Source organism: Lissotriton vulgaris, chromosome 1_1 (assembly GCF_964263255.1).
Source record: "Lissotriton vulgaris chromosome 1_1, aLisVul1.2, whole genome shotgun sequence".
NCBI lineage: Eukaryota > Metazoa > Chordata > Amphibia > Caudata > Salamandridae > Lissotriton > Lissotriton vulgaris.
The window spans coordinates 2078148315-2078172896 of record NC_141685.1 but is presented as its reverse complement, the minus strand read 5'-3'; the positions used below and the strand labels follow the sequence as shown (position 1 = coordinate 2078172896).

At 42.5% G+C, this 24582-nt stretch overlaps 1 protein-coding gene across 1 annotated transcript in view; it reads right to left on the bottom strand.

The window, feature by feature from the left end:
* SLC15A5 (solute carrier family 15 member 5) overlaps positions 1-24582 on the bottom strand; it is a 394335-nt gene that overhangs the window by 187117 nt on the left and 182636 nt on the right. Inside the window, exon 4 of the mRNA XM_086938942.1 lies at positions 19328-19548. Coding sequence (XP_086795068.1) covers positions 19328-19548 — 221 coding nt within the window. The remainder of the gene's footprint in view (positions 1-19327; positions 19549-24582) is intronic.

Below are 24582 nucleotides of genomic sequence, written 5' to 3'. Positions count from 1 at the left end.
AGAATCAATCACACCTCCATTTCCTCAACTATACAGTTATACACACCTTACTTATTCAAACATATACTAACACATATTTACTCTCTTATACAATCCCTGATACAAATTCACAATGATCCATACAGCCACTCACACATTCACTGGCTCTTATGCACAGTTATTTATTTATGTCAACTCTCACATTTACTGTGTTTTACATATGTACTTACTTTGACATGTAGCACTGAGATATCCATTCACTCACCAATACACTCATGCACACAGTCAACCGCCCATACAGCTGTTTCCACATGCACTTTTGAACCCATACATCTAGTGAATCAACTGCTCACACATCTATGCACAGAGTCATACACCTCCCAGCCACCCACACACACACTCAGTCTCCCATACAAATACTTGGGCAACCAATCAATAACCCATATAGTTACTCATATAGCTACTGATCAACACATGCAGCAGTTTACAGAACAACAGACATAATGGTGCACAAATTAAGACTGTTTAGTCACTAACCCATGCACTCAGTGAGACACATTTAATCACTCACTCATACAATCAGTCATGCACCTACTAAATCCTTCATCCAGACACTTATACATCCACTCATTCTTCAATATGTAAGACATATTTTAACTTTACAGAAACATACAGTCACTGGATGTTGTCATCAGTGATGTCATCAGTGATGTCATTTGAGATGTCATCAGTGATGTCACTGACCACGTCATGAATGATGTAATATGTGACATGATCAGCAGTGGATTGCGGGTGCGCGATATATAGTTATTGCATCTAACTATATATGCGAATTTCTATGGTTTTGTGCGAGTAAATTAAGGTTTTGTAAATGCTAATCCCTAACTATATATGGGCTAAAACCTATGGTTTTTTCAGTGAATATATATATATATATATATATATATATATATATATATATATATATATATATATATATATATTTTATATATATATATCCACACTCAAGAAACTCCTTCTGGACCATACTGGACCCTAGAAGAGTGGCGCGCACGTCAGCGGGTGGAGTGAACCGGCAAATTAATGTCCAAAAATCACACAGATCAGCGCGCTCTCAAGAAAGAGTAAACAGCAACTCGAATGGTGTCTATGTTGTTTAATCCACAAAGCGTTTCGCCACACAAAATTCCTTGATCACGTGAATGTTACACACACCAATCACCACATTTGTACGGCATGGGTTACTAAACATAGAAATGAGACTTGTACTATCGTGTTTGAACAGAAGTAATAACGTAAATACATTGTTCCTCCAAATATTCTCATAACTCAAAGATTATCATATGTACTTAAAAGACTTATTGAGTCAAGTAAAAACAGTCACAGTGAGTGAGGTATGATGACAGAAATAAGTCCAGGGGAACAGTATTCTGTGATGAATATCAACACACACAAAAGTCCAAAACACACGTTGTTACACGTGACGATTAAGTGGTTATGGTGAGTGCAGGAACGTCCTGGTGCTCGTGAAGAAGAAGAGAAGAAAGGGAAGGATGCCCGTGACAAGTGAGTGTTGGTGACTCGGGCCCCTCTCTTTCCTCCTGGAAAAAGAACAGAAAATAGAAAAACATTAATTAAAAAACAGGCTAAAAATAACCTGTCACGAAGAACATTAGTGCAAATAGCATATTCATGAAAAACAAGGGCACAGAACTTGTAAATTATACAAGGAATGGAGAATCGTGAGGAACATAAGCACATAACAGACACTATTCTTTGAGGTGGACTGATCATTCCTCCTCTTGATTAAGACCCCCCCGGTGCCTTGGTTTGAAAGTCTATGATCATCCTGGACTCTCTCTGTCTCAATATAAGGACCCTGTTACCACCCCTGGGATTTTTGTTAACTTGTTCAAGGATGATGTAACTGAGATCCTTGGTGTTGGAGAAATGATTCTCCCTAAAATAGCGTGCCACGGGGTATTTGGGGTCAAATTTGGTAATAGCCCGGGTATGCTCCAAATTTCCTTCTTTGCCATGCACGTGGTGCTCCAAGTGTACCACTTGTTGCACCTGCATATAATCGCATAGCCCACGAATGTGGAGCTACATGTGAAAAACCGGTTGATATTTGGTAATTCCATTATGGCAAACCTGTTTACAGCTCTTAATTTGTGCACAGGCTTTGCAGTGGCCGCAAGGGTAAAAACCGTTAAGGCCCTGCATATTGGCTGGAGGGTATGGTGTAATATCGCTGTGTACAAGCAGATCCCTGATGTTTCTATTGCGCCGGTAAGAGATACTGGGTCTTTCAGGGATACTGTTCCCAATCACATTATCCGACCTAAGAACCCCCCAGTGTTTAGGGATGATTTTCTTGATGGCCTGGGCATCAGACCAGTACATGAGTACAAGCCTAGTGGTATCGTTGTCATTTTCAGTATCAATGGGTTTCACCAATGGTCTGTGACCTGTCTACCTTTTCCTCTCTGTTAAGAGCAGCTTTGAGCAGCCAGTTCGGATAACCACTTTCCCTGAACCTCTCCAAAATCACCTTACTTTCCAGTGAGTATGATTGGTTGGTTTACAATTTCGTTTTGCCCTCAGCAGTTCCCTGTACGGAATACTCCATTTGCGGTTGTCCGGATGACTGCTGAGGGAATGCAGAATGCTGTTACCAGCGGTTGCTCTGCGATATAGGGATGTATGGACACTATTGTCCTTAATATTTAACTTGACGTCAAGATACTCAATTTCAGTCTTGCTCATGGTCCCGCTGAGTACAATATTGCGATCATTATTGTTTAGTTTCCTGATGAAGTTGTCAGCTTCATGAGTGGACCCTTTCCATACAATGAACAAATCGTCGATGTAGCAAAGTCACATTGACACGTCCTTGAAGTCCTGATGGAATGTTGGATCAGACCGTCTGTTCTCTTCCCAGCTTCCCATAAACAAATTTGCGAAACTGGGAAAAAAGCATGATCCCATGGCTGAGCCATTTACCTGACGAAACAGTGTGCCGTTAAACAAGAATATGTTGTTATTCAAACAATATTCCACCATGTCAAGTAACATGCGTGTATGTTCATGGAACCTGATGTGTCTGGTGGAATATTGTTTGAATAACAACATATTCTTGTTTAACGGCACACTGTTTCGTCAGGTCAATGACAGCCATGGGATCATGCTTTTCTCCCAGTTTCGCGAAGCTGTTTATGGGAAGCTGGGAGTAGAACATACGGTCTGATCCAACCTTCCATCAGGACTTCAAGAACGTGTTGATGTGGCTTCGCTACATCTACGATTTGTTCATTGTATGGAAAGGGTCCACTGATGAAGTTGACAACTTCATCAGGAAACTGAACAATAATGATAGCAATATTGTTCTCAACGGGACCATGAGCAAGACTGAAATTGAGTAACTTGATTTCAAGTTAGAGATTAAGGACAATACTGTCCATACAGCCCTACATCGCAAAGCAACCGCTGGTAACAGCATTCTGCATGCCCTCAGCAGTCATCCGGACAATCTCAAATGGAGTATTCCGTACGGGGAACTGCTGAGTGCAAAAAGGAATTGTAACACCAACCAATCATACTCACTGGAAAGTAAGGTGATTTTGGAGAGGTTCAGGGAAAGGGGCTACCCGAATTGGGTGCTCAAAACTGCTCTTAACAGAGCGGAAAAGGTAGAGAGGTCACTGACCATTGCTGACAAACCCATTGACACTGAAAACGACAACGATACCACTAGGCTTGTACTCACCTATGATGCCCAGGCCATCAAGAAAATAATTGCTAAACACTGGGGGGTACTCAGGTCTGATAATGTGATTGGCAACAGTATCCCTGAGAGACCCAGTATCACTTACCAGTGCAATAGAAGCATCAGCGAAATGCTTGTACACAGCGATATTACGCCATACCCTGCAGCCCATATGCAGGGTCTTAAAAGTTTTTACCCATTGCGGCCACTGCAAAGCCTGTGCACAAAGTATGAGCTGTAAACAGGTTTGCCATAATGGAATTACCAAAAATATCACCCAGTTTCTCACATGTAGCTCCACATTCGTGGTCTATGCCATTATATGCACGTGCAACAAGTGGTACATTGGGAGCACCACATGCATGGCAAAGAAGCGAATTTTGGATTATACCCGGTCCATTACCAAGTTTGACCCCAAATACCCCGTGGCACGCCATTTTAAGGAGAATCATTTCTCCAACACCAAGGATCTCAGTTACATCTTCCTTGAATAAGTTGCCAAAAATCCTAGGGGTGGTAACAGGGTCCTTATATTGAGACAGAGAGAGTCCAGGATGATCATACACTTCCAAACCAAGGCACCTGGGGTCTTAATCAAGAGGAGGAATTATTAGTCCACCTCAAAGAATAGTGTCTGTTATGTGCTTATGTTCCTCACGATTCTCCACTCCTTGTGTAATTTGTTTACAGTTATGTGCCCTTGTTTTTCATGAATATGCTATTTGCACTAATGTTCATCATGACAGGTTATATTTTTTAATTCATGTTTTTCTATTTTCTTTTCTTTTTCCAGGAAGAAAGAGAGGGGCCCAAGTCACCAACACTCACTTGTCACGGGCGTCCTATCCTTTCTTCTTCACGAGCACCAGGACGTTCCTGCACCCACCATAACCACTTAATCGTCATAGGTAACAACGTGTGCTTTTGGACATTTGTGTGTGCTGATATGCATCACAGTATACTGCTCCCCTGAACTTATTCCTGTCATCATGCCTCACTCACTGTGACTCTTATATTATCTCGGGCCTAACACGGTCATGTCAGGCACTTGCTGACACTGTCGTACTTGGACTTCTGTCCAGTGTATGTTTCCCCGCCTTCCTTTGGGATTAGATCCCACGTTAAACTTTTAGGCTTCACTTGTGTCACATTGTGCATAGTCTGTTGTGAATCCTACCCCGGCATTACATGAGTCTCGCATGCTATTTGCAAATAACTTTATTGCCGGACCTCATAGACACTTATGCTGGATGCGAAGTGTCCTCCAGGTTTGTTGGGTCTCCACACCCGTTGATCATGTGATCTTCTGGGAGGATTCATTACATCTTGTATTTAAGTATTGTTGTGTTTGCTAGTTTCTGTCTTCTGCATTCACATTTTCAGAGCATCACAACAGGTTCGGATTCTAGGATTTGTGTTGCTTTGACAATTGGTTATTATATATGTATTTATTGTGTATATCAACTGTTTTTACTTGACTCAATAAGTCTTTCAAGTACATATGATGATCTTTGAATTATGAGAATATTTGGAGGAACAATATATTTACGTTATTACTTCTGTTCAAACACGATAGTACAAGTCTGATTTCTATGTTTAGTGACCCATGCCGTACAAATGTGGCGATTGGTGTGTGTAACATTCACATGATCAAGCCATTTTGTGTGGCAAAATGCATTGTGGATTAAATAACATGGATGGACACCATTCGAGTTGCTGTTTCCTCTTTCCTGAGAGCATGCTGATCTGTGTGATTTTTGGACATATCTATCTATCTATCTATCTATCTATCTATCTATCTATCTATCTATCTATCTATCTATCTATCTATCTATCTATCTATCTATCTATATATATATATATATGCATATATATATATATTTCTTTTTTTATTTGACATGCAATCAGCCGTTGATAGGGATACGCAACATCAGTAGAAAAATCTAGGTTAGGAAATGGGCTTTCGTCAACATTATGCATGAGTAACATACATACACAAATCCTACATGGTGAAATGCAAATATTATGCGTGAGTCACAAGGGAAAGAAAATGATTATCTCACATACCCATTGAAATACAGATGAATGCGCAAAAAAGTGAAAAATAACCCTGGGGGTTTGAAATACTGCCTTAGTGTATGTTAATCGTTTTGTTGGTTTGCAAATCATATAAGCCTTTGGAAGGGAAGACAGAACGGTGAATTAGATCACAGATTATGCTTTATGATTTGGGTCTGAACTATAAAGTTTTTTTAAACTTGCAAAGTCTCATGTGTGCAGAACGTGAGGCTTTGTAAGTGCAGATGCCAAACTCACAACGTAGAAAAATAATCATACAAGTTCCAAATGGATTTGCGAGTTACAGTGTCCACATTTCGACACCTAGGGAAAAATGAGTATGAGTTAAGAGCCCACCCCCTTTCTTGTGGCATTCAGTGATAAGTATTTCTAGTGTGTGACTAACACTGCAAACCCAGACCATTGAACCAAACACTCGAAAGGGGATGTTATCCATTTGCAAAGGGTAGGCTGCCTGCTGGGGCAGCTGCTTCCACAGTGTGAATAGGGCTTTGGGATTCGAGGTCCATATGCATCATCATGTCAGGGTTTTCATTCTGTAGTGGTAAGGGGTGCAATATTGCTATTGTGGACATGCACATTTAGTGTTGGAGGTCTGCTTTCCCTTCCAGGCCTCCGTCACTAATTCACAGCTATTCAGAAGGATTTGCTTGTGTAATCCTGACTCATTAATATACATGATGCAGATTGTCCGCGAATCCTTCTGAATGGCTGTTTTGCTCTATTGCAGTGCAAAAAAGAATCGAGTCGTATAGTAGCCCTCTGCGAAAAGAGTGACTGCATTGTAAACAATCCTTAGAACAAAGAACCCATAGTAATTTAGCCAAGTTTATGTTTTAATTTTTTTCTGGATTTCAAGCCCTTATTAAATGCATTTCCGTATTTGAAGATACTTGATTTTGTCTCGTAGTCCTGTTAATAATCTTACTTATTAAATTGTTTTTTTATGTATTTATTTATTTATTTAAAGAAATTATATGAACAGCTACCTCCTTCCCTGCTAGGAATTACATGTTGAGATTTGAAGCAATGTGCATGAGCAGGTAGCAGGATTGACTGTAGTGCTGATTGTTTCTTTAGTCAAAGTTACTCTGACAGTAAATTTACATTTGCAACACAATACAAGAGGACTTCATCAAAAAAGGTTTGGAAATTTTTGCATCACGTTGGACCTTTGCTGAATTTCTCATTGCATTTTAAAATTTCCCTCTTTTGGTAGGACTGAGAACTGGCTTTGCAAGAGAGCCGCTACACCATGAATGCATACCATCCTCTCATATGAATCAGACCACAAATGTGTGTTCCTGTAACTTATTTATTCCCTTAGGAAAAGGAATTGAATACAATTCTGTGGGGAAGTGCATAAGAAGTTTCAATTGCATGATGGCTATTTGCAAAGATGTCTGCCCTTTGCAATGGTTTGGTCAACCTCTGCCCCTCGGATGCAAACCACAGGTATACACCTATAGAAATTCAAAAATGATCTGTTGTGGTATTAATCTTCACATAACAGTGGCATGTTAATGACAGATAAACAGATGTCTTCTGTAAATTAAAATTGGACTTGGAACCAGTGAAATTGTAAAGCTTACAAGGAACAAACCCTGACCCCTATTTGCTTTCAAACTCCTCTCCACATGCAAGTCTTGTACCGCTGTATGTGTGCTTGTGGTGTATATCTGTTCTTCCTCTGATATGTTTAAATAATGAAGTGAAATATCATGCATGGGGTCTCTTACTTTGGCAGCGATGAAAAACTATTTACCCCGGTATAGGTCCAGAATATCACAGAGGGAATATCAACTGGTCACAAAGCATGAGCAGAATATGGAAGTTCAAAATGTAACTATGTATTTTTCTATAACTAACTATACATATATGAACATTGATGATGTCTATCTTCATGGTATACAGAAGTGGAGTAAAATGGCAACTCTACACTCCCTCTGTGCACTTACCACCTCGAAACATTGGTTTTCAGTATTTTGTTTAAGATATTGGGATCACTTGTTATAACTTCCACTATATTACAGACTACAACCATTTACCTTCTTTGACTGACAGAAAGTAAGTGGCACGGCTCCGTGTCCAAAAAGCAAGGCTAGTGTGATCTTAACAGATTCATGTCCCTCGCAGTAATCAATGACATGAGTTATTTGCTTTCTCCACTTTTTTGTGGAAAATATTATTTTACTTTCATTTTTCTTGAGAATTTATAGAGGTCAACCTCGGCATAGACAAGTTTCAATTTCGAGTTGGGACCAGAATGTTAATCCCTTGTTTAAGAGTTTAATGTGTTTTTCATTTCGGGTTTTGGGACAGAAATTAATAATCTCGTTATTTTGCGATATAATTTCTAAGTTCTCTTTCCTCTTGATCCGCTTCCTTTTTATTCTCCCTTTTAATCTTCTTGTCCCGGAGGGTTTGATTCCTATTTCCATGAGAGTCCCCTCCCGCCGCTTCTTGCGCTCATTTGGTATAGTCTTACTTCGCCACGAAAGACCAGTCTGGGGAATACAGTGGTGGCTTCCCCATCCCCGGAATTTATCTCCGAGCTTTCCACATTGGAGGCGGTGGTTACCCTTTCCATTTTTTTGACTACAGTTTGCCATATAAAAAGCTAATTGAAACTCCTGGCAAACATGTATACTCTTCCTGCGGGGTAGTCTCTTTTGAATCATTGAATTTCTTTGCCTTCCTATCTTCCACTTCCTGTTCATGTTTTTCTAGTTTTGGCTCCATGTTCTTTGACACACTTTTCACTTCTTCTATTTCTGGTGCACTTTCTAGTGCTTTCTCCAGTTCTTTAATACTTTCTATGGCCTTTACTTATTTCCTTTCCAAATGTGTGATTAGCATTTACATGAGCTTGTTTGAGCATTCCATTGTATCCACTTGTCATTTCTTGAACAAGTCCGGATCCAAATCACTGAGAGTTGGAAGCACAAAGATTCATAAGCCCTTCGGGGTCCTATGACACTCTATGTAGCTATTGGTGTGCTGGCAAAATATTGAGTTAGAATTATCGAATTACAGGAATTTCGAGTTCTAAATATCATCAGTGGAAAATATCGACAGCAAGAATATCATGGTCAAGATTATTGAATTTAAGGTAAGAAATATTGTGTTTACAAATATAGATGTCAATAATATCGTTTGCCGAAATATAGTTGTTTAAAATATCGATTTTTTAATTAGTGTTATGTATTTTAGTACATATTTTAAATATATGTGATGTATTATTTTGGTATGTTTTGTTTATGTTTTTTAATATATGTGCAAAATTTTTGTAATAATCAATTTTATTTTAATTACATTTTGTCTTTTTTAGTTCAGTATTGGTTTGTGGGTTTATAGAGGAATAGGGTGGGAAGTAATTTAAATATGATAAATGAATTAATTCATTAAAATTAAATATTTAAATAGTTTAATTAATTTTATGTGTAAGCTGTGGGTGTTTATAGGGGTAAAAGGTGGGAAGTAATTTATTTTTAATTAATTAACAATTCATTGTTAATTATTATTAATTCATTAATTGAAAATTAAATATTGAATTTGTTTAACTATTAATAATTAGTTGTTAATTAGTAATATCAAAGTATTTGAAAATTAAATATGAGGATTGTATAATTAATAATTATTTAATTGATAATTAATTATGTTATGGAAGTACATTTTATTTTTAATTTAGGTGTGGGTTGTGAATTGTATGGTGTTAAAGGATAGAATGTAATAAGATACATTAATGTAATAATGTTTTTATTTATAAATAATTTGTAACTAAAATATTTATTTGAATTTTTTTATATTTTATTTAATATAATATTTGTAGGTATTTGTGGTATGATTAAAACAATTTTTTTCTTTTTTTGGTCGTCATTCGCCGTCTATCTCCCTTCAATATCCACCCTGGGTGTCTGCACTCACTCTCATAACCTGAGGATAGTAGGCCTACTGGTACCAGACCTGCACTGGGTATCAAAGGAAGGAGCCACTGAGATACCCTTCTCCCAAGCTCAATGCTGGCTGACTTTTGCTGATAAACCACTCCAATATCTGGCAGCACACAGCATAATCATAGGACTTAGGGAAAAAAACACGATTTCACCTCATCATCTGAGAATCCCATCTAAGTTGCAAAAGATTCCAGAATGCCTTCTTTTAACTACTTCCCTGTTTGGCCAGGCCCAATTTAGAAACTGCTAAAACTGATGACTGCCAATCCACAAATGTAGGAGGACTAGATTCAGTCCACTTTATACAGATTTGCCTCTTAGCTAGCAAGACAGAGAAAAAAAGCAGAGTTTCCGCAAGCCCAGTGATGTTTTCTGTGAGACCAAATATTATTAAGGGCAAATCTACATTATTAGCACAGCCAAAAACACTTATCAAAAAATCTCCAACCTCCTGCCAGAAAGAAGCGAGAGAAGGACATTCCATAAACATGTGAATATCTGAGGCGGAAACCAGGCCACATTTTTTACAACTAACTGGTTGCCCATCTGAGATTTTTGACAATTTTTTGGAGTAAGATAGGCCCTGTGGATGGTGAACAAGTCATTTCTTTTTAGCCGGGCTGGTTCACTGGTTCATGTGAAAATCTTACATGATTTATGCCAAAGTTTATTGCTATCTTGTGTGGACAAAGAGCCCCCCCACAATTCCTCAGCAAGCTTAAATTCACCATCTACGTACGCCAACAGGGTTTGGTACCAAAGGGAGACTTCTTTCTTTCCTGGGGGTTTGGCCACGAGCTGATGTTCTAAAATACTGCTGCATCCCAAGACATGTTTCCGCGGGTGAGAATGGACCCAGCTTGCAAGTTCATAATGCTTAAACCTAGAGAGTCCTCCTCCAACCCTGTCCTGGAGATGTTCCCAAGGGATAAGGGTGCCTCCAACCAGAAGGTCCCCCCAAACCGAAAGCCCTGCATCGCTCAAGGGTATTGCCAAACTGTCCCTTAAACATTCTGGGGTTCCAGGAGAATCCCAAAGGGGAGCTAAGCTGGAAAAATAGTTGAGCCCCACGCACCCCTAACATGGGCCCAGGTTTTAACTACCCCTTGAAGAACTTTCAGCCTAATTTTTTTTTTAACTTCGGGTCCTCAAATTTTAACAAAAAACAGTTGTCTGGCAAATTAACACCCCATAGCATGGCCAAAAACATCCCTCCACCCCCGTATCCATGGGCATTCTCAATACCATACGTGAATGTGAGAGTTGGAAGGCCCAAGCATATAACTGGAGATCTTGTAAGGCCAGGCCACCCTTTTCTCTTTTCCGCCTCAGCTTCTTCCAGGCAATCCTAGATGCCTTGGATGCCCAGATGAAGGAATTGATGTCACTCTGAAGCTTCGCAATCGTGGATTTTTCAAAATAAAGGGGGATACAATTAAAAAGAAAAGAGATCTTTGGGAGTATTGTCATCTTGACCAAGTTAGTTCTTCCCAAGATTGATAATGGAAGAAAAGCCCAAGATTTCATAAGCATTCTACACTCCCTTGCCACCATAGCTAAGTTAATCGCGGCTACCTTTGTGATGTCCTGAACCACCTGGACTCCCAGATATCTCATTTTGGAGCTAGGCTGGTAACCCTGCTACGATTCTGACAAATTCCAGGTCATGATTTTGGTTTTTGTAGCATTGATCTCGTATCCAGATACAGAGCCAAACTCCCAAGCCAAACTAATGACTGCTGGGAAAGCCGATTGTAAATCTGCCGAAAAAAACAGGATATCATCGGCATACAGGGCTACCTTCCTCTCCCACTCTTCATACTTAAATGGCGCTATATTAGGATCTGCCCTGAGCCGTTGGGTAAATGGCTCGATGTAAAGATTGAATAAGAGGGGGGATAGTGGGCAGCCCTGTCTGATTCCTCTTGTGATCTTAAACGAGTCGGTGATATTCCCATTGACCTTCAGCCTAGCTGTGGGATTCTGGTAGATCCACCGTACCATACGGCAAAATCTTTCCCCTATATTAAACTTCTTCAAGGCCTCCGACAGGTAGATCCAATTTTCGAAGGCCTTGGTAGCATCCAATGTCATTGCAGCCAATGGGAGGGAATACATAGAGGTGAGATCAATGGCACCGATAAGATTATACGGAAGATAAGAAAGCTGCTGGTTCCTTCCAAAACCTTTCTGATCTAAATGAAGGACATCTCCCACAAAAAGACCCAATCTTGCTGCCAAAATAGAAGTGAAAATGTTATAATCTACATTTAGAAGCGAGATTGGTCTATATGACCCACAACTTGATCGAGGCTTCCCGGGTTTTAATATCAAAATTATTAAAGACTCAATCCAAGAGGCTGGGAGCCCTAGATCGGCCTCCAGCACATGATTAAACAACTGCGTTAAGACGGGGATGATTTTTTCTCCCAACATTGTATACATTTCTGCAGGAAGGCCATAAGGGCCCACTGCCTTCCCGGACTTAGAACGTTGGATGGATTCTTGTGGTATTCTTTGGTTCTTTGGTTTAATCTGGAACACAGTGTGCGTGGTCCAGATTCCACAGAAGGACAGTTGGCTCAGGCTTGTTGACAACATCTTTATCTTGTCCCCTGAAACTCCATAAAACAAGGGAACCTAACTGGTTTGGTGCTTCCAAATGATTTACAAATTTTCGTTGAGTTAAGCCTTTGTGCTCTGTGCCATAGCTAATAGGAGTTGATCTCAGGCTTAAATTACTGAAACCTCTGACAAGATAGTGACTTTGTTACTTGAGGTGCACACCAATCAACCCCAACCAATAAACCACTTTCTCACAAAGGCCTCATACAAATGCAGCACCGCATGTTGCTGAACAACCCTGTACCCATCTACTACCTCGTTGGAGATACAAAGTTCTCAGAGGAATAAGAGGCAAAGATAGCTGAGGAAGCAAAAGGTGTCAGAGAAGCTAACCTTACTCAGGGCAAGCCTATAACAATACCTGGTTATCTGTCAAATTATGAGTTACCAAGGAGTTACCTGTAAGAAGACATCTATCAGGGTTATCTGCGTAGAACTGTAGCTCCTGAAAGTTACATAAGTTTCATTAAACACTTGACCCTCAGTCTCTCATGCTCAACTCAAACTTTTTCTTCAACTCAACTCCACCACTAAAATTCCAATGATGACATCAAGGGTTCTTCATCTCTAAGTGGTAATGGGACATTCGACACAACATTGCACAGATGCACATCAGTCGTACACATAAATAAACTGTAAAAAAAAAAGCACTGGAAAATTATGCTTCTAATCAATTACGCAAAACATTCCTGCTGTGAATGTTTCCCAGGCTGAAAAATAATGAAACACCAAAGGGCTCCTTACAGAAAGCCTCCACCAGACAGTCTGAATTTCCCCACCCACGTCGGAGCCTTTCCGACCGACTCGGTCGTTTTATTACAATCCCCCCGCTCGATTACGATGTCCCTTGTTCGGAATGTGAACAAGTAGGTCATTCCGACTTCGTTCCGACCGACTCCTAGAGTATTCCAGTTGGTCGGAACCACAACGCAACCCCCTATGGTCGTCATTTCTGCCATCAGGATTATGATGTGGGTTTCCAACAGCCTCTCTGCGCTGGCCTTTCCAACATTTAGAGGCTGTCAGAAAGTGGCTTTGGGGTCCCCTGGCAGAGCCCCTAGCCCCCACGGCTTATGGTTGGTAGAAGAGGGGGTACCTATTGTACCCCCATGTAAAACCCTGAACTGTGTAGCAGGCACCATGGGGTGCCTGCAGCAGGGTGGAGGGTTTTACACACACACACCTTTCCCCATTGGAGCCTGTGCTACAGTTAGTGTAACATGGAGTCCCATAGGAAACAATGCGAATCCGACTGAACAGTGTTCGGTCGCATCGTAATCCGGCTGTCGGAGCCGCTGACTGCAAGTCGGTCGGTCCCGACTCCGAGATGGTGTAGGGTAGAGGTTTTCCGCCAGACATTGTAATTACCCCTTAAGCTGTGTATCAGTATTAAGCGTGCCATGGCATTTAAACCTCTGCAATCACTAGACCAGTTATCTTCAAAGGCACCACAAGTATATAATTGTAATTTTGCTCAGTTGGCAGACTGATTATTGAAAGAGACCTGGCTTAAAATAGATGAATTGTATATCCTAAATCTTTATGGTCTCAAACAGTTGTGTTACTGGTGTAAGCATTGTGCAACACCAAATAGCAGAGGTAACATGGGAAAACAATTTTATCAATTCCACATATGTAATTCCAATGGACATTTAGTTGGCAGAAAAAATTTCACTTGGATTCCAGTGGTGAAGGACAACAGGGGCCCACCAAGCATATTTTGAACTGGCTCCGCTAAGATTCCAATGACGAGGAACCAGAAACACTGCTAATGCAGTATAAGAAGCATAAAACATTTTGAACTAAAATATGTGGGTTGATATGAGAGATATCATCAACACATCTTCGAGTAAAATCCAGTCAGTGCTGGTTTTGGGCAATATGCTGAAAATTATATAAGCTGGTGCCCCAGTTGTGAAAGGTTTACTATGAGGGCAATATTTAGTTGAAATGTGTTGATTTAACTTTTTTATGGATTGACAAAGGTAAGGTGTTTCCCCTGCATGACTTTTCTAGTTAAATGGATGCTGGTATGTACACAGGTACCTCTAATATTTGTCTAAGCATTTCTCACATGTTAACCAGGAAAAAATCTGGAATCTAATCTCCAACAATATATCCTGCACAGGCTCCTGAAGATCTAGATTTATTCAACATCAAACAGAACCAGTAAACTGTATGGCCATTGGTTGTATTATTGTATAATCAATATTCGAAAAGCTCAAACATGGCAAACAATATAGCCTTGATAAGATAAAACACTATATATTCATAGAGATAAAGCCCAAAGATAGTTATGGACTAGAGAAGTCAAGCTACAAAGTTCACTTTATGAATGTGCTCACTCACTCCCATACATACATTAGTCCTAAATATAAAAGCACCAGACATCACCATGACACTGACTTAATTATTTCTAATTTCCCATTTGCTAACTGGGGACTTCGACAAACTTAGGCCCAGATTTACTAAAGACTTGTCCTGTCTTTGTGTGACACAAGTCATTGCAAGGCAATGCAAGTCCTTTTCTTGGATTTAGTAAGCCATGCAAAGTCACTTTGCATGGTTCAGTGAATACAAATTAATGCAACACAGTGCATAGTGTATGTAGCTAAATACAAAGTAATGCAACTCAGAGCTGCCATGCATTACTTTGCATCAGATAGCCGTTCCAAGGGTAAGGCATGGATGTTCCCATGCATCTGATACAGCCTTTACTAAGATCAGTGAACCTGGGATTGCACCAAAATGGTGTGCCTCCCAGACCCAGGTATAATGAGGATAAATATCTGTATTGTTCCATGTTACTTCCTTTTTCTATGTGTGATGCAGAAGGTGAATCTTCCTATACAACCTTAATCCTGCTCATAACATAGACATCCTTGCAGCAAGGCACAAGGGGTCCTCGGTTGGTCCTAGACAGTCGGAAGTGTGCCAGCCCCAGGAGGGAGCAGAAGTGCACCAAATCTTAGAGATATATATTATGCATTTCTGCTCTCTCTGTTTCATACAACGCAGTGCTGCAACTTTGCTTGATGCCCCGTGTTGTGTGATATTTTAGTAAATATGCCCCACTTAGAGACAATAAAAATAAACCCAACTATATTTGTAAAACAATATTACAAATATTTTTGTTTGCTGTGTATTGTTGTGTATTTTTGACTGTGTGGTAAAATATATTAATACACACATATATATTTGTGTGCTGTTAAAACATCACATAGTTTTAAATAACCATTCCTACATTGCTCCACGAAAATGCAAACAATTCCTACACAATCCAATCTTAAATCACATTGGAATAACTTCTAGACAGTGGTACGATTGGAGAATAGGTCAAAAGTGTAAAGTAGCAGAGTTTGGATGAATTACTCATGTAACTAGAAGTGATCCAGATTGTATGGTTTGAGACTAGTGAATAGGACACTACATTAGTCAATGCACCACAAGTTAAGATTTGAATGAGGATTTAAGTGGTGTAACAGCATCGATATGGAGGTTTCTTGGCTGTTGTAGGCTGAACTCCTAGCTTTACCTGCCAGAACCCTTGATACTCCTGAGGCGAAAAGCCGGGAGCCGCTTGCTACTCTGTTTTAATCTTTTTGTGTCACATATTTGCTAAATGCCGATTTTATGAGCACTTTTACCTGTGTTATGAAGCTGTGACTGCCATCCCCACCGCTCTGTGGGCTCAGCGCCGCCTCAGCGCTGACAGCCGATTTCAGGGAAGGTAACTCGGCGCCATTGCCGGCGTGCGACTTAACCACGCCCCCTTGGTGGCCACGCCCCACCCCACTCCTACATAAATCATGTGTCATTTCCGTACGCGCAGCGGACGGGCGCAGCGGGCGCGCCTAAGGCAAGCCCGTCTGCGCCCGTCCGCGCCTGGACCGTGCCCAGGGCCAGACCCCCTGCCAGTTCCGCTGATTCTACCCACACGTGCTGGACTAATACCCAACTACATCTCTTAAATCCCTCCCCCTGCTCGGCCACTATCCTCTGCAACCCTGACCACTTGGAAAATGTTCCCTTCCATTGCCCTCAATGTAACTTCACTCTCCCGTCCTATCTACCTCGTTTGCCTTCTTATCCTATATCGCAGCTCTCTTCGTCTCACCACCGGACGCTGAAAGCAGGCTTGGTTAACTGCCGGTCACTACCCCGTCATGCCAACGATATCTGGATGTCAATTTCCTCTGACGAGTGGGATATTTTATTTCTCACTGAGTCCTGGATCACTGATTCCTCCTCTCCGGATATCTATCTTGCCATCCCCCCAGGCTACGATATAAAGTGCATCAATCGGGCTGGAGGAAAATCTGGAGGCGGACTAGCCGTCATCCTTAAATCCCATCTTCAGCTGACCGCCACCAAACTTACCAACATCGGTATAATTGAAGCCATGTACTTCTCTGTATCTGACTCCGCGGCAGCTATACTGGCTGGTACCTTAGTCTACAACCCCCCAACTGCCGCCTCCCCTTCTCTTACTGCACTTACCCACCAGCTGGCTGACCTATCCCTTAAACACCAATATTTTCTAGTCTTAGGTGACTTTAACCTCCACGTAGACAACCCTCTCTGCGTGAAAGCTAACAATCTGTTGGAAACCATGGATAGTCTGAATCTCACACAATTAGTCACAGGTCCCACTCATGTGGCTGGTCACACCTTGGACCTTATCTTCGCCAACTTCTCGACTATCACAGTCCTCCCCCCCTCCCCCTTACTTGGTCTGACCACTATCTTATCCCTTTTTCTCTCGCTCTAGGCCGGAAACCTGCCCCCTCGGCCCCCAGGAAAGAGTTGGGAAGAAAGTGGCATAAGGTCACATGTGCCACCTTGGACCCAGTATTCCACTTCCAGGCGGAATACCTCTCCACTGATATTGACGGAAATGTCTCTAGGCTGAATACCGCCCTAATCAAAGCTATTGATGCCATTGCTCCCCAGAAAATCATTGCCTCCACTAGATCTCGTCCCTCAGCCCCTTGGTTCTCCACCTCCCTCCGTGAGGAAAAAAGCAGATGCAAGGCACTCGAACGTAAGTGGAGACAAAACTATGACCCTGAAGCTAAACTTACTTACAAATCTGCTTTGAAAAAATTCCTCAAACAAAAAAAAATTACTATGAAAGACCATTTCTCTCTTCAAATTGCTAATGCCAAAAACTCATCAAAAACCCTTTTCACCATTGTCAAAGACTTCATTAATCCTCCTGCTAGGGCCACTCAGAACTCTGCGAGTCAGGCCCTATACGAGGGACTCTCTGACTACTTCCTTGAAAAAATAAACAAACTCTGTATCTCCTTCCCTAAAGGGCTAGCCTCCCTGCCTCCCTCCACAAGCCCCCCAGCTTCTCCGTCCTTCCTTTCCTTCAATAAACTTACCCTGGACGATGCTATTAGGTTACTCACCCACTGCAAATCTGGCGCCCCCTCGGACCCGGTCCCTGCTAAACTTATGGGAGAGCTGGCTCCTTCGTTAGCCAGCTCTTTCCTTTCCATCTGGAAGCCTCCCTCCACCATGGCTTTTTCCCTACCACTTGGAAGGAGGCTTTGGTGATTCCCATCCTGAAAAAGGCTGATGCTGATCCCACTATCTTCGCCAACTACCGCCCCATTTCCCTTCTCCCCAAACCCGCAAAGGTCCTGGAAAAAGCCTTGTCATGTGGTGTGCCACAGGGCTCTGCCCTCAGCCCTCTATTTTTTAACATCTATCTTGCCCCACTGGCCGACGTTGTGGAGTCCTACGGAGTCAGGGTGGTCTCTTATGCTGACGATACCCAGCTGATGTTTTCCTTCAGAGACCACTCGGACTCCGCGTTCACCAACTTCCGCCAGTGCCTCAACAACATCAGTGTCTGGATGACTGATAACCATCTTAGACTCAATGCAGACAAGACAGAGGTGCTGTTTTTTAACCAGAAAAATGCCATCCCTTTCACTTGGTGGTGGCCCACGGCACTTGATCCTGCTCCCTCTCCCGTTCACTCTGCTCGTAACCTGGGATTTCAGTTTGACGACTCCCTCTCATGCAAAACTCAGGTTAATAAAGTGACTTCTGCCTGCTTCCTGAAGTTGCGCATGATCAAAAAGATACTTCCCTATCTCCCTCTGGACTCCCGTCGTACAGTTACCCATGCCCTCATTACGTCTCACCTGGACTATGCCAACAGCCTTTATGCTGGTGCCCCTCAATATCTGATAGACCGGCTTCAGATTGTCCAGAACGCGGCGGCCAGATTGATTGGTAATATCCCCTACCGTCAGTCAGTCTCCGCCTATCGTAAGGAACTTCACTGGCTACCGGTGGCCAGCCGTATCCAGTTCAAGATCCTTACCCTCGCCTACCGAGCTATAAATGACCTCGGACCCAATTACTTGAAAAAACGAGTCTCAATATCCCATTCCATCAGATCCCTGAGATCCAACGACCTCCGCCTTCTGATCTCTCCCCGTTTTAGACTCACTAGAATGGGCGGCAGAGGGTTCAGTGTTATAGCGGCAAAATTGTGGAACGCTCTGCCAATCGATCTTAGATTCTGCCCTTCTGAATCCATCTTCCGGGCCAGACTCAAAACTTGGCTCTTTTCTGGACTCTGATTTTTATCCTGCTGACTCCCTCCCTGCTCTTTTCATCTCACCCGGAGGTTCAGGTTCTAGCGCCGGGACACCCCCTCGGGGGTAGCTGTGCGCTCTACAAACTACATAAATAAATAATAAATAAATAAATAAATAACTAATGTCTGTACACAGGGCTCTGAAATACAATATGTGGGTTTGTTGGCAATAACACTATCATAGGGCGAACCTCACTTCCATTTTGGTAAATAGAATAATACAACTGTGTTAAACATTCCACAGAAAAGCTGTTTTTATAGCAATATAATATACACTGTACAACGTATTTTACTAACCTGCATAGTACAAGTTCGATATAAGATTTGAAAGATAAAAAATGGGAAAAGCCGGACGAGAGATTTGGTGTTTTCCACATTGGCTTCGCTATACCATCCTCCATAATTTTCCTTTGCGCGATCCAACCAGCTGGTGACGCGTCCGCTTAGATGGCGATATTGGATACAACACATCCTCAGTGCATTAGTAAGGACCCCAAAGGTTGTCTTTAGAGAACCACCTGAAAATTTAAGACACTTCGGTTTATTTCGCATAGGCACTACAGAGCAAGCACAATCACTTTTATAACCCTCGCACAAAAAGTATTTTAGCATTTCTAATCTCTTCGACATTGAAGAGCATTATAGTAAATTTTGCGTGACAGTTGTAGTTTTTCAATGTTTATACACCCACAGTAGATATCAAAGACGTTTTTGATCTTGAATGATAGCCATCTGCTGGTTTTCCAAATATGTCACTCTTCCTTTAGGCCCTTTACAAAGCCCCTCTGTTTCTCTGATTCCTGTGTCTCATGCTAGACCAAATGTTGATGTTATAAGAGCAGGTAACACATAATGCTCTGTAAATAGAATGCTGTGATTATGGCTACTATTGTTATTGTTTTTGCAAGTAGTATAGTATTTGTGAACCACCACAATAAAACACTGAAGCTGCGGCTGCTGCAGGAAAGAGCGATGGGGCTGGCTGGAGGGGGATTTCTAGAGATGACCACAAGGGAAAATTAAATAAATAATTATTTTACCTCGTGGTCATCTTTCGAAATCCCTCCCAGCCGGCCCTACCGCTGTTACCTGCAGCGGCAGCGGACGCTGCTGTATTTGTAATATTTTAACCATGCGTAAACTAACTTAAAAGGACGTTCTAATTTAGCAATGGTTTGTCACACTTTGGGCCTGATTGAAAAAGGTGTGTAGGTTTACGCTTTATCAGCATTCACAAAACTGCATTTTAATAGTAATTTTATGACTGTGGCGATTCCGCCGTCATGGCGGAGAACTTCTCACATAAAAAGATAGGAAAGGCCTATCTTTTTATGTGTGGTGTTCTCCGCTCGACTACAGAGTCTCTGCACATATAAACTTACTATTGAAATGCAGTTTTGTGAATAACGAAATAATCAATCAATCAATCATTCACGGCATTTATATAGCGCGCTACTCACCCGGGAGGGTCTCAAGGTGCTGGGGGAGAGGAGTATGTTACTGCTCGAACAGCCAGGTCTTGAGTTGCTTCCTGAAGGAGAGATGGTCTTGGGTTCGCCGAAGGTGAATGGGGAGGGAGTTCCAAGTCTTGGCTGCCAGGTAGGAGAAGGATCTTCCTCCGGCGGTGGCTCTACGGATGCGTGGTACGGTGGCGAGTGCGTAGCTGGTTGATCGTAGCTGGCGCGTGGGCGTGTAGAAGGTCATGCGGTCGTTGAGGTACTTGGGGCCCAGATCGTGGAGAGCCTTGTGTGCGTGGGTGAGGAGTCTTAACGTGATTCTATTGCTGACGGGGAGCCAGTGCAGTTCTCTCAGGTGTCCGGTGATGTGGCTGTGTCGGGGGATGTCCAGGATGAGTCGTGCGGAGGCGTTCTGGATGCGTTGGAGTCTTCTCTGGAGTTTGGCTGTGGTTCCGGCGTAGAGGGCGTTCCCGTAGTCCAGTCGGCTGGTGACAAGTGCCTGGGTGACGGTCTTCCTGGTTTCAGTGGGGATCCATCGGAAGATCTTGCGGAAAAAAAGGTTAGTGCTGCTGTTGGTGCTTTAAGTTCTGCATTGGATGCTGATTTTTCTGTGCACGTCAATACTTCCTTCGTCATCTTGTTCTCCATGGTGACCTCTGTTGTAATTCCAGTTGCCTGTGTTTTACTCAGATCCAGGACGAATATATCTCCTGTACTGCGTTTTTGCGGCAGGGAGATTTCCTGGTCAAAACCCTCTCCCAGTTCATCCTGCTTGTGGGCCATTGCTATAAATTCATCCTGGTACCTCTTTTGGCAAGCAGGGCTAGTTGAATTCGCCCAAGGTAACTGGGGAGTTAGTTTCGTGAATATTGATGATAGGCCTTTGTTGACGGAAACCTTCTCGGAGTTAAAGGCGTAGGTAGGCCCGGAAGAGATTGTTGGGTCGTAAGGAGAGTGGCTCCTGGATTTTTCAGAAAGAAGAAAGCTTTGTTTGCCTCTGGTTTCACTCTCTCGCCCTGGTTTTTCCTGAGCTTTGATGCAATTGGAGAGATAAGTTGAGTGGGTAACACTCTTGTTAGCCCTTTTTTTATATTCGTTTTGTCTGGTGATGTTTTTTCCTGGTTTGCTTTGCACTGGTCAATTGGTAGGGATTTCTTTGCCTTTGGTGTCCATTTATTTTGCTTTGGTGTCCTCCTTACCCTACCTGATCTCATCCTTTAAGGGCTGTTTGGACGGTTTCCTAGTACCGTCGCTTTAAATGGTTTATTACTGTTGGTGCGAGCGATATGGCGCTCCTTGGACAGCGGTTAATTACCCCCTTTGGTTCCGCTGTGAAGCGCTATGCCTCCCTCCTGGCAAGTGGTATCCACATACAATGGGCAGTGGTGGAGGCTGTCCTGGCGGTTTGAGAAGTATGGGCTTGGCTGGATCCTTGACACCTGCCTCCAACCTCTTACCTTTTAGCCTCAGTTCTCCTACTGCTGGCAGCCACTCCCTACTGCCAGCGCCTGCAGCCAGTAGCCCCCTCAATACCCCAGAACTACCTGCAGTCCGGCAGTCCCGGGGTCTCAAACACGGCACCCACCTGACCAGGCAGCTGTCAGTCGTGCCAATCCTGGGAAAGCAGGCTCGGGCTGCGGCTCCAACGCGGAACCTATGCGGGCTCACAGACAGGCTCTCACCGATCCAATCCGGTCCTCTATATGCAGCCGCTGCTGCACGCAGCCTTGATGGGGATGGGGATCGAACCTCGCAGCTCCTCCCTGAAACACTCCGCACGGCCTCCTCGGGGCCAAGGCCGAGGCAGAAGCAATGCAGGAACGGGGAGCGGGGGGGGCGGGTACAGGGAGCCGGGAGGTCATCCGGTGAAGCAGTATCTCAGAAGGAAGCAGAACTTTTCTTTACAGTCCCATCCTGTTCGCCTTGCCGTCCCACACCGGGACCAGGGACGTGGAGCTTTAGCCAGGTAAGGATATGGATACGGCGACTGGTAGCTGCGTTCTGCTTGTTTCTGCGCGCTTCGCCTTCTGCTTCGCTTCTGCAGCTGCGACTCTCTGCTCTGCTGCTCTGCTGCTCTCAAGTCAGCTGTTCTTCTCGGCTCCCGCAGCCCCACCCGCCGTTCCGTGCGGCTCCGGTAAACCCCCGCAGCAGTTCGAGCCTTTGAGGAGTCCTCAGGTTTCTTTCTGTTTCTCTCCGTTCGCGGGCTGCAGTTCCGATATCCCACGGTCCGCTGCTGCTGCCTCTGCTGCTCCCTTCGCGCGCACAGCAGATCCGCCACAAAACCCGAACTGGACTACTGAAGAAAAAAAGCCAGTGTATATAGATATACAAATATATTTATTCCCTTATCGACCCCTACCCTAAAACACAGGTACCACCCAATATCCCTACCCATCCCTAAACACTAAAAACATCCTTACCACCCAATACTCTTACCCACTCCTGAACCCTAAAAACACCCTTACCACCGAATATTCTCTACCCACCCTTAAATCCTAAAAACACCATTACCACCCAAAACCTTTACTCACGCCTAAACCCTACAAATACCACTACCACCCCATACAATTACCCGCCCATAAACGCTAAAAATGTTCGTACCACCCAATACCCTTATCTACCCCTAAAGGCACCCTTAGCACCCAATATCCCTGCCCACCCTAAACCCTAAAAATATCCTTACCAACCTTTACCCCTACTCACTTACCTGATATGCACTTACATTTCCGTTGTAAATGCATGCATGGTAAAGGCATGTGTGTGGCAAAGACTTGGGTGGAAAAGGCATTTCATGGTAAAGGATGCAAGGTTAAGGTATTGCGTGATAAAAACAGTGTGGTAAAGGTTGTTTCACAGCAGATGCATTTGGGGTTTGCACCAGGCCGAAGCTCCCGAAATCACTTGCGCACATTGGCCCACAAACTTTGGCAAGGTCAGGGGGATGCAATTAAAAGATGCCCTAAAAAATAATAAGCAAATGTTGCAAAGAAGTACTCCTTATATTGAGATCAAAAATATTAAAAACCATGGTGATCTTACTGACCTCAGAATTTACTACCCTCAGGTTTGCCAAACATATATTGGACATTTAAAAAATATATATTTTATTGGTATTTTCGCATGATAACAATACAATTACATTTATCTCTTCTCTTCGAGTCCTTGTATTTGTATATCTATATCTTGATATTTTTAATCCTAAAATGTTCATTCTTTTACATATATGTTTCAGGTTATTATGCCAGTTTAAAAATAAACAAACAATATTCCCCCCACGCCATATCTTGGACATTAATCTCTTAAAGCTTCCTCAGTGAGTGCCCTCAATTCTAAAAAGGGGTGACTCACACTCTACTCGAATATTATTTCAAATGTGACAGTAATAAGAACGTAGCTGTCAGAAATGAGCATGGGTAAAGCTTTTTGTATTTACTAGTGCGACAGACTCATTCATCCACTGCAGCCTGAGGAGTATCTGTTTTGCATTTAGAAGAACTACGCAATTAAAACTCGTAACATGCTTAATAAAGTATAATAAGTATTGGTAATCCTTTTCAGTTGTCTGTACCATTAAGGATTTCCTTCTAATATTTTTCACTTGATAAAATTGCAGCTACGCGCCTTTAATTAATGGAATCCTGTTGTGAGGGAAAAGCTAATCATCTCCTAACAAGGCATTTACGAGCCGGGCTTAAGATGGAAGCTCACATTGCCAGCAATTATTATGATGCCACAGCACAGTCTACACTTGTGTTTTTTCAACAAATCATTCTGTAATTAGTCATCTATGTTTTCGAACAGATTCAAATAGCATCTAATCTACTCCATGTTTGACAGTATGATGCGCAATATTATTTTCAAAAATGTCGAAACAAATTGTTGATTAGTTGAACAACTTTTATATGAAATATATGTTTTTTTGTGTCAAAGATGACTTGGCACAGATCCAGACATTGGAACCCCTGCAACGTTGCACACGTTTTTACGAGTAAGCGAAGTGATGTAACACATATGCCCCTAGATGCATCATTGTAACATTTTGCGATTTCTTAATTGCGAAAATTAAGGAATCGCAATTAAGAAATCGCAAAATGC